The sequence below is a fragment of the Aquarana catesbeiana genome, linkage group LG06 (genome assembly GCF_042186555.1).
Source record: "Aquarana catesbeiana isolate 2022-GZ linkage group LG06, ASM4218655v1, whole genome shotgun sequence".
NCBI lineage: Eukaryota > Metazoa > Chordata > Amphibia > Anura > Ranidae > Aquarana > Aquarana catesbeiana.
In genome coordinates, this window is record NC_133329.1 from 366,766,982 (window position 1) to 366,778,752 (window position 11,771).

Genomic DNA, 11,771 nt, shown 5'->3' on the forward strand with positions numbered 1-11,771 from the left:
TTACCGGATCTAACGAATATCTATTAGCCTGAATGATTTTTGGGCCGAAAATTTGATAAGGGGGGGCTAACCCTTCCATATGTACCACCTAATATCTCTATTTTGATGTGGAATATCTCTGAAATGTGAGATCTAACGTTAAAACCACTTGATCTTACCAGATCTAACGAATATCTATTAGCCTGAATGATTTTTGGGCCGAAAATTTGATAAGGGGGGGCTAACCCTTCCATATGTACCACCTAATATCTGTATATTGATGTGGAATATCTCTGAAATGATGTGAGATCTAACGTTAAAACCACTTGATCTTACCGGATCTAACGAATATCTATTAGCCTGAATGATTTTTGGGCCGAAAATTTGATAAGGGGGGGCCAGCCCCCCCCCCACATTAATCACTTAATCAGTCTCTAATTATGTGAGATCTAACGTTAAAAACACTTGATCATACCGGATCTAACAAATTGCTTCCAAAATAGCTAACTGTTTGGTCAATTTTTTGATAAGGGGGGGCTGATGACGAGTTAGCCCCCCCAGCAAATAACTGTTAATATCGCTTCTTCTGTGTGAGATCTAACGCAAACAACGGTTGATCTAACCTGATCTAACAAAGATCTAACAAACTGCATAAGATTTTTTCAAAAATTTTGATATGGGGGGGCTAACCCGGCAGAGGTGCCTTTTTCAGGGTACAATATGAAGTGCAGTGCCAGTACAGTGGGAGGAGCTTTACATTAAGGAAACCCAAGCTGAGTTTAGGTTCTGTATGTAAGCTTTAATAACAAGGTGTAAAGTCAATGTGGTTTGACAACATATAACGCACAATATCTCCGCAACCAAAGCGGCACAAACGTTTATTTTTGCGGCACAAACCAGCACAAACGCGGCACAAACGAATGGCACGTTTGTTTTTAAAATTCAGGAACATGGGGTGCAAAATGGGCGGGGTTACAGCAACTATAACGCACAATATCACCGCAACCAAAGCGGCACAAACGTTTATTTTTGCGGCACAAACCAGCACAAACGCGGCACAAACGAATGGCGCGTTTGTTTTTAAAATTCAGGAACATGGGGTGCAAAATGGGCGGGGTTACAGCAACTATAACGCACAATATCTCAGCAACCAAAGCGGCACAAACGTTTATTTTTGCGGCACAAACCAGCACAAACGCGGCACAAACGAATGGCGCGTTTGTTTTTAAAATTCAGGAACATGGGGTGCAAAATGGGCGGGGTTACAGCAACTATAACGCACAATATCTCCGCAACCAAAGCGGCACAAACGTTTATTTTTGCGGCACAAACCAGCACAAACGCGGCACAAACGAATGGCACGTTTGTTTTTAAAATTCAGGGACATGGGGTGCAAAGTGGGTGGGGTTGCAGCAACTATAACGCACAATATCTCCGCAACAAAAGCGGCACAAACGTTTATTTTTGCGGCACAAACCAGCACAAACCCGGCACAAACAAATGGTGCGTTTGTTTTTAAAATTCAGGAACATGGGGTGCAATGTGGGCGGGGTTGCAGCAACTATAACGCACTATATCTCCGCAACCAAAGCGGCACAAACATTTATTTTTGCGGCACAAACCAGCACAAACGCGGCACAAACGAATGGCGCGTTTGTTTTTAAAATTCAGGAACATGGGGTGCAAAATGGGCGGGGTTACAGCAACTATAACGCACAATATCTCCGCAACCAAAGCGGCACAAACTTTTATTTTTGCGGCACAAACCAGCACAAACGCGACACAAACGAATGGCACGTTTGTTTTTAAAATTCAGGAACATGGGGTGCAAAATGGGCGGGGTTACAGCAACTATAACGCACAATATCTCCGCAACCAAAGCGGCACAAACATTTATTTTTGCGGCACAAACCAGCACAAACGCGGCACAAACGAATGGCGCATTTGTTTTTAAAATTCAGGAACATGGGGTGCAAAATGGGCGGGGTTACAGCAACTATAACGCACAATATCTCCTCAACCAAAGCGGCACAAACGTTTAGTTTTGCGGCACAAACCAGCACAAACGCGGCACAAACGAATGGCACGTTTGTTTTTAAAATTCAGGAACATGGGGTGCAAAATGGGCGGGGTTACAGCAACTATAACGCACAATATCTCCGCAACCAAAGCGGCACAAACTTTTATTTTTGCGGCACAAACCAGCACAAACGCGGCACAAACGAATGGCGCGTTTGTTTTTAAAATTCAGGAACATGGGGTGCAAAATGGGCGGGGTTACAGCAACTATAACGCACAATATCTCCGCAATCAAAGCGGCACAAACGTTTATTTTTGCGGCACAAACACGGCACAAACGAATGGCGCGTTTGTTTTTAAAATTCAGGAACATGGGGTGCAAAATGGGCGGGGTTACAGCAACTATAACGCACAATATCTCCGCAACCAAAGCGGCACAAACGTTTATTTTTGCGGCACAAACCAGCACAAACGCGGCACAAACGAATGGCGCGTTTGTTTTTAAAATTCAGGAACATGGGGTGCAAAATGGGCGGGGTTACAGCAACTATAACGCACAATATCTCAGCAACCAAAGCGGCACAAACGTTTATTTTTGCGGCACAAACCAGCACAAACGCGGCACAAACGAATGGCGCATTTGTTTTTAAAATTCAGGAACATGGGGTGCAAAATGGGCGGGGTTACAGCAACTATAACGCACAATATCTCCGCAACCAAAGCGGCACAAACGTTTATTTTTGCGGCACAAACCAGCACAAACGCGGCACAAACGAATGGCACGTTTGTTTTTAAAATTCAGGGACATGGGGTGCAAAGTGGTTGGGGCTTGCATTAAATTGAATGTTTAATATCTCAGAAACCGAACCGGCACAAACGCTCATTTTTGCGGCACAAATCAGCACAAACGCGGCACAAACGAATGGTATTTTTTTATTCAGGTTTTACAAACATGGGGTGCCAACTTCACACAGCTCAGAACACATCATGTGATCGCTAGATCAAAAAATGGTAGGTAACTTGAACAATGTATTGTATGTCTACATTGTGTACAGAGTGCTCTGCTGCCTTTGTTACTGTAACTGGAGTTCACTATTTCTATTAAGAGTAATCAGTACAGAGTTATACATATAGGTTTCCATTACAGACTTTCGTATGAAAATGCTTCTTGCCAGGCTGTCTTTGGACTCAGTTCTGATGCTGACCAGAAACAAGTCTGGGGAAAAGGAGGAAGCTCCACTGGTCTGCCCCCACCGCCACATTGGGCACCTTTTGGTGGGGAGCCGGTACCTGGTTTTGACACTGCGGCAAAGTCAGCCGGAAGTTCAGCCCCCCTCCTTCTTCCCCCGCAGCTGACCCAATCATAGAGCGCAGCACACTTCACGTATACGCAGTAGGGAACCAGCTGTGAAGCCGCAGAGCTTCACTGCCCGTTTCATTTAGTGGAGATGGCAGCGGCAGCACCCGATAGCCAATTGAAAAGTTGGTTTGGGTGAAGACACCACTGGATTCCTGGACAGGTAGGTGTCCTTATAATAAAAGTCAGCAGCTGCAATATTTGTAGCTGCTGACTTTCAATTTTTTTCTGCAGGAGCCTGGAGCTTCTCTTTAAGGCCCAATTCACACCTATGTATTTTTAGTGCTTTTTTCATTTTTGCAGAATTGCACTACAGTTCATTTAACATGCAATACAATGCAAAAAGCACAAAAAATGCATAGGTGTGAATCAGGGCTAAGTTGAAACTCCTTATCTTCTTAAGGGGGGGGGGTTGGCACTGATTTACAACGTAATAAGGGGAAATTGCCCTTTGGTGAAGGTCCATTTAAAGGATCCACTCAGGTGCCCAGCCTCTCAGCATTCCACTGAGACCCTGTGCCAGTTGCTCCCACCTCCTGCACAGCCCAGCGCTCCAGTGAGCGATGGAGGGGCAGAGCAGAAGACCGAGAACTGAGCGATCAGCTTTGATTGTAGAGTGTAGAGCAAGCAGGGGTCCGATGCTGCATCCACCTAGGTAAGTATGAATGTTTTTTTTTTTCTTTATTATTATTCCTGCACTTTTCTTTTGGGTATACATTTACTTTTCATGCAAATTATATTTACACTAATAACTGTCGCCCTTCCTTCTTTCTTCCTAGCTGAAGTGCAGAGCGAAATAGAAAGAATATTTGAGTTGGCTCGTTCATTACAGCTCGTTATTCTAGATGCGGACACCATTAATCATCCGGCACAACTAATCAAGACTTCATTAGCACCGATAATTGTTCATGTCAAAGTGTCTTCACCAAAGGTAAATGAGTATGGAACCTCTCGTCATTTTTAAAGGATATGTCCATCTTTGTGAGCTTTCCTATTTTATTACTATTATTATTATTATATTTGCAAACTCTGTATATTTGCAGTAATATTTTAGATACACATTTGCAGCATTTTTCAACCTCTTTACTATGGAGGAACCATTAAAATAATTTTCCGTAAATCCCTATTTCTACAGCTCATAGTACAATTAATGTGACCAGGGAGTTGTAGATATAATCATAAAGGAAAAAAAAAAGAAATGTGGTGTACCTAGAATATTTAACCACTTCAGCCCGGAAGGATTTGCCCCCTTCCTGACCAGGCCTTTTTTTGCAATATGGCACTGTGTCGTTTTAACTGACAATTGCGCAGTCGTGCGACGTTTTACCGAAACAAAATTTACATCATTTTTTTCTTCGCAAAGCTTTCTTTTGGTGGTATTTGATCAGCTCTGCGGTTTTTATTTTTTGCGCTATAAACAAAAAAAGAGTGACAATTTTGAAAAAACACAATATTTTGTACTTTTTGCTTTAATAAATATCCTAAAAAAAAGTCCTTATCAGTTTAGGCCAATATGTATTCTTCTACATATTTTTGGTAAAAAAAAAATCGCAATAAGCGTATATTGATTGATTTGCGCAAAAGTTATAGTGTCTACAAAATAGAGGATAGATTTATGTCATTTTTATTATTTATTTATTTATTTTACTAGTGTGGCGATCTTTTTATCGGGACTGTGACATTGCGGTGGACAGATCGGACACTTTTGACACTTTTTTGGGACCACTGACTTTTATACAGCGATCAGAGCTAAAAATAGCCAGTGATCACTGTATAAATGTCACTGGCAGGGAAGGGGTTAACATTAGTGGGCGATCAAGGGGTTAAATGTGTTCCCTCACTGTGTGTTCTAACTGTGGGGGGATGGGAGTGACTAGAGGAGGAGACAGATCATGTGTTCCTACTAAGTAGGAACAACAATATGTCTCCTCTCCCCTGATAGAACTGGGATTTGTGTGTTTATACACACACATCCTCGTTCTCGTTCTATCACAAGCGACCGCGGGTGCCCGGCGGACATCGCGCGCCTGCAGTAGCGTCTTAAAGAGTCGACGTATACCTACGCCGATTTGTGCAGCCGGACCAACCTGCCGCAGGGTAACTGCGGCGGCTGGTAGGCTAGCGGTTAAAAGCCAATGACTTTTTCACACCACTTCTGCTCTTATCGCCAAAATTATTTTTAATGATGATCATGAAATGAAAAATACAATAATGGCAGAAAAAGAAACTTATGAGCAGGCTGTGCTGTTTCCAGTAGGCCATACCACAAAGATCAAGAAGCAGGCATGGGTGAGCGGCGGTGGATGCTGGGAGGGTTATTTTAGGGATTGGTGAAAGATTTGGTGAGCAAGTTTGGCGGGTATTTAATATCCAACACAGAGGTCATTTTTAAATAACAAACATGTTATACTTACGTGCTTGAAACCCTGATCCTCCTCTTCTGAGGTCCCTTGCTGGCGCTCCTAGACTTGCTATGGGGCCACTGTTCATGCTCGATCCCGAGCTGCACTATGCGCTTCTATTGACGCACACAGTGCGGCTCGCCCACGCCCCCCACTCCCTTTTCACTCGATTTGATTGGCAGCAGCAGGAGCCAATGCTCTTACTGAGTCCAGTGAGGAAGGGGAGAGAGAACAGTGCTGCTGCTCTGGGGCACAGCACTGGATCGAGATTGGGCTCAAATAAGTATTTTGGGGGGACAGGGGGGAGTTGCACCTAAAAGTTTTTATACCTTAATATAGAGAACGCATAAAAGTAAAAAGCCTTAAGCCTTTACATCCACTTTAAAAAGGCAGCAAAGCCTGCAATACTTATCTTCAATCCAGAGAAGCACCTTACAGTACTTCAATTTGCCCACAAAATGTCTTCTGGGTTGAATGACAGCCAGCATTCGCACTGCAATCATAAAGAGAACATTAATGCTGCTTTCTGTATCATCGGTGACCGCCAACAACCAAATAAGATTGAGAGAGAAAGTCAACTGTATGTTGCATGGACAGCCTAAGGACATTTTGAAAAGGTAATTATATAGAAAAAGCAAACACTTGGGACTGAGCCAGAGTTGGGCTTTAAAGGATAGTTGTACTTAACGAACAGTTAGTGTTATGCCACGTTCGGACATTCCAAAAATAAAACCGTGTTTTTTTTTCCGACGGATGTTGGCTCAAACTTGCCTTGCATACACACGGTCACACAAATGTTGTCGGAAATTGCGAACGTCAAGAACGCGGTGACATACAACATGTACGACGAGCCGAGAAAAATGAAGTTCAATAGCCAGTGCGGCTCTTCTGCTTGATTCCGAGCATGCGTGGAATTTTCTGCGTCGGAATTGTGTACACACACTCGGAATTTCCGACAAGTTTTGTTGTCGGAGAATTTGAGAACCAGCTCTCAAACATTTGTTGTCGGAAATCCCGACAGCAAATGTCCGATGAAGCCTACACACGGTCGGATTTTCCAACAACAAGCTCACATCGAACATTTGTTGTCAGAAATTCCGACCGTGTGTACGCGGCATTAGGGTTACAGGACAGTTCATGTGAGGAGGACCTTAGAGTAGGGCACTCGTCTCATCCACCAGTGCTAAATCAACCATTCTGACATTATACAATTCTTGTGTTTTTTTTAATCTGTGAAAAATCTGAATTAAAATCTGTTGCTCTCATTGCAGGTTTTGCAGCGGCTTATTAAGTCTAGAGGAAAATCCCAAAGCAAACACCTAAATGTACAGTTAGTAGCTGCTGACAAACTTGCACAGTGCCCACCAGTAAGTATTGATCTGATTATATATTATTGGCAATATCCTGTACCATTCCTAATCAGCAGGAGTGAGCTTTGTGACTTTCAATCAATATTCCTAGAAAAGCAAGCTATCCATTTTTAGAGACACAATAATGAGTTCAGCCTTTCCTGTTGAATATTGGTATATCTTTTCATCATTGCATCATTACATCAATGTGTTCCACTTTGTTAGAAAGGCATCTTTTTATCCAGATTTTTTTTTCCAGTTTTGGGTGAACCACAGTGGGTTAAATCACCGGTTACCATATCAGAATGTCCAGTGGCGATACTTTCCTGCCGTAGTTTGTGTTCCCCCTTTCCTGGTACCATAACAATGTTGTCATGTTCATCAAGCCAATGTAAAAATTTAATTGCCAACAACCATGCGATTTTAAAAGATCAGCTTTGCTTGGGGTTGACCTTTTAACCACTTTAAGACCGGGCCTCTTTTTTAGATGTGTTGTTTACAAGTTAAAAATAGGTTTTCTTGCTAGAAAATTACTTAGAACCCCCAAACATTATACATTTTTTTTCTAATATCCTAGAGAATAAAATGGAGGTCGTTGCAAAACTTTCTGTCACACTGTATTTGCGCAGCGGTCTTACAAGCGCACTTTTTTTGAAAAAATACACTTTTTTGAATTAAAAAATAAGACAACAGTAAAGTTAGCCCAATTTTTTTTTATATTGTGAAAGATAATGTTACGCCGAGTAAAATCTCTATAGGCGACATTTAAAAAATTCTACCGGTTGCATGTTTTGCATTATAGAGGAGGTCTAGGGCTACAATTATTGCTCTCGCTCTACCTATCGCGGCGATACCTCAAATGTGTGGATTGAACACCGTTTTATTATGCGGGTGAAACTCACGTATGCGTTCGCTTCTGCACGCGAGCTCTGCGGAGTGGGGCACGTTTTAAATGTTTTTTGTTTTTTTTTTTATTTATTTTACCTTTTACTTTTTATTTTTACACAGTTTAAAAAAAAAAAAAAAAAGTGTCACTTTTATTCCTATGAATGTAAACATCTCTTGTAATAGAAAAAAAGCATGACAGGACCTTTTAAATATGAGATATGGGGCCAAAAAGACCTCAGATCTCATATTTATACTAAAATGCAATACAAAAAATAAAAAAAATTGTCATTTAAAAAAATGTACCCAGTGTTCTCAATGGTGCTCTCAATGGACAGAGAAATGACAGGCAGAGCTTAACCCAGAAGTCAGGAAAATATCAGTGCACCCTTTTGTCTATGTCATGGCACTTGTTTCTAGTGGAAGTCATGTATACCCTTTGTATTTCCTTTGTTTAATAGGAAATGTTCGATGTGATCTTGGATGAGAATCAGCTAGAAGATGCCTGTGAGCATTTAGCAGAGTACCTAGAAGCATACTGGCGAGCTACCCATACCACGAGCAGTACTCCCATGACACCCCTTCTGGGAAGAAATCTAGGATCGACTGCACTTACATCAATACAGGTACCAAGGTTAAAGTGGAACTTTACAAATGACTACTTGATAAAAAATAATGTTCTTTTGCAAGGAATATACATTCCACGTTATTTATGCTAACAAAATTAGTGTGTGATGTAAATTGCCTCCAGCATTGTTCCTGTTTCTTCTTGCTGGAGGCTGCCATTTTGCTGAAGCCCCGAGCTCCCGAGCAGCAGTAAATCTATAGTGTATGAGGCCTTCTGGGCCCCTCCCACAACTCTGCTATCTGCACAAGCTATGTACAATCCAGTGATGATGTCACTGCTAGTTTTACAAGTACTACTTGGGTTCACAAAGTCATTTTGTGTACACAAAGTGAGTTTATATTACATACCTCCCAACTTTTTGAGGTGGGAATAAGGGACACCTATTAGCAAAAGTATGTAGGCATAGGGCTCACCCCTGCCTAATTCGCCTTAAAGGAGAATTATACAAAAAAAATAAACCCTCTACTATTCCTTTATACTGGCTTTTTACATTTACAAATGCAGAAATTAAGAATTTGGATGAAAGATTTAGTGCAGGTAAACACATTTTGAAAGATGACTATATACAACTTTGTCGATCAGACCAAAATGAGGGACAAATGAGGAGGAAAGTGTGACAGAAGGACTTAGTTTTAAATCAGGGACAGTCCCTCAAAATCAGGGACAGTTGGGAGCTATGATATTATTTGCTGCTTTTGAGCAATTTATTTAAATGAAAGTTTGTGTGCCCAGAGTTCAGCTATAAGTGTTAGTGTATCATAGTGATATCCACTTTTCTGCAGTAGCTGAATTCCAGGTATTGGTATTTTATACATGGTTACGTTGATCCAGTATACCGATTGGACACGGCTGATCAAGTGGGAAAGAGTCTCCGCCAGAGGCTCTTTACCGAGATCATCATAGCGGTGTGTCAGACTGACTGCGCCAGCAGTTATCCTGCTGGACGTCATAGAACGCCCAGTTATGATAACTGAACCACTGCCCAGCCGTCATTTTGCTATAGGCCGGGCGGGAAGTGGTTAAACATATACCTGACTGGGCCATTTTATCTTGGTAGTATTGATTGGATTTGAGAGATTTCTGCCTGCAGTATGAGATTTTTTCTGGTTCAATTAAAGAGAAAAATATATACAAATTCTCACGAAACTAATTTCAGTTTTAGTGAATGGCTTAGTTATGAGGTATGCTTAAACAGAAAATGCATTAGAGATCAATCTTTACCTGAAAAATAAGTCTTAGTTAAATCACCAAGTTCTGTGCATGGTATAAGATTTGGTCTGTGTGCTTTTAAAGTTTGAACTTGCAAGAACTGTTTGAGAGAAGTCACGTGTTAAAATCATCACTTATTTGTTTTCTTAATCTGCGGCATAACTGAGAATCTGTGAACTATTTACAAAGCAGTTACTAAGTTTTAAGACATTGGTATTTTAAAACTAGAGCTTGTGGTTATTGTCTCATCTGTATTACCCATATTATTGATATTTGGATTTATATCCTGTGTTTATCACCAGTTATGTTTTGATATTATTTGGCACTGTTTTTAGTAATAAATATATATATTTTTTGCACATCGTTGTATTCCTTCGTCTTCAAATTAGCGCAGATAAACAAATTTGAGTTATTGGTTGATTTGTGGAAATCTTCTAAATTAAGGATTCTTGCTTATTTCCATAAATATAACACTGTTTAATATTTCAGTATTAATACCCTGACAATGTTCCCACTCCTGCAGCGTCTCCCCAAACCCCGTCTCTGGTGACAGCAAGCCAGGGATCTTTGCCTTTGCGGCTGTCGTTTTGTAGTTCTCAATGAACTACCAGGGCACTGTTGAGCACTCTAAGTAGTTCATTGTCTCTTTCTGTCAGTGTTTAACTGCCTGCCCAAATAAGGTATGAGCAGACCGATACACTGACAAGTCTGCAGGTTTTCCAGACTCCTAGTAAAAAAAATAATAAATGCACATTTTTTTTACCTGCAAAATGATGTGCATTTATTTATTTATTATTGTTATTATTATTATTATTATACAGGATTTATATAGTGCCAACAGTTTACGCAGCGCTTTACAATATAAAAGGGAGACAATACAGTTCTAATACAATAAGATACAAAAGAATTAAGAAGGCCCTGCTCAGAATAGCTTACAATCTAATAGGGTGGCACAGCTGGTACAAAAGGTTGTAACTGTGGGGAATAAGCTGATGGAAGTGGTAAAAGATTAGTTAGAGACGTTATAGGCTTTCCCGAAGAGATGAGTTTTCAGGGATCGCCTGAAGGTAGCAAGAGTAGGGGATAGCCGGACAGGTGGAGGTAGCGAGTTCCAGAGGATATGAGAGAGTCTGGAGAAATCCTGGAGACGAGCATGAGAGGAGGAGACGAGAGAGCTTGAGAGTAGGAGGTCTTGAGAAGAGCAGAGAGGACGATTTGGGTGATATTTGGAGACAAGATTGGTGATGTAGCTCGGGGCAGAGTTGTGAATGGCTTTGTATGTTGTGGTTAGGATTTTGAATTTAATTCGCTGGGTGATTGGGAGCCAGTGTAGGGATTGGAGGAGAGGGTTGGCAGACACTGAGCGGTTGGTAAGGTGGATAAGTCTGGCAGCAGCATTCATGATAGACTGAAGAGGGGATAGCCTATGGAGAGGCAGGCCAATGAGAAGGGAGTTGCAATAGTCAAGGCGAGAGATAACAAGGGAGTGAATGAGGAGCTTGCTGGTTTCATTTGTTAAAAAGGGGCGAATTTTAGAGACGTTATGGAGGTGAATTCTACAAACCTTTGACAATGATTGGATTATTTATATTTTTAAAAGTGAACTTATCCTTTACAAGATAAGTATGGGTTTCTGAAAAAAAAAAATTATACTCACCTATGCTGCATCTGCTCCACCGGCTCTGTAGTGAGACCTGAGTGATCAAACACTGCTGATCACTCAGTCTCCGGCTCTCTGCTTGCCCCTCCAGCACTCACTGGAGCGCTTGGCTGTGGAGGGGGCAGGAGGGTCTAGCTCAGGCTCTCAGGGGCTCACTGAGAGAATAAGCCAGGTGCTGGTCCAGGGTCCTGGGTGGATCCCGACCATACAGTTGGGATCTTTTCAGAGCTAGAACCAGCTCTGTAACATCAGCCGACAAATGGGCTTCAGCCTGCTGTTGGCT

At 41.6% G+C, this 11,771-nt stretch overlaps 1 protein-coding gene across 3 annotated transcripts in view; it reads left to right on the top strand.

Annotated features, from left to right (window-relative positions):
- The window catches only part of CACNB4 (calcium voltage-gated channel auxiliary subunit beta 4), a 284,190-nt gene that overhangs the window by 254,167 nt on the left and 18,252 nt on the right, over positions 1-11,771 (top strand). For all 3 annotated transcript variants that reach the window (XM_073634155.1, XM_073634157.1, XM_073634158.1), the window contains 3 exons: positions 4,135-4,286; positions 7,029-7,124; positions 8,453-8,617. In XM_073634155.1, the coding sequence (XP_073490256.1) occupies positions 4,135-4,286; positions 7,029-7,124; positions 8,453-8,617 (413 nt within the window). The remainder of the gene's footprint in view (positions 1-4,134; positions 4,287-7,028; positions 7,125-8,452; positions 8,618-11,771) is intronic.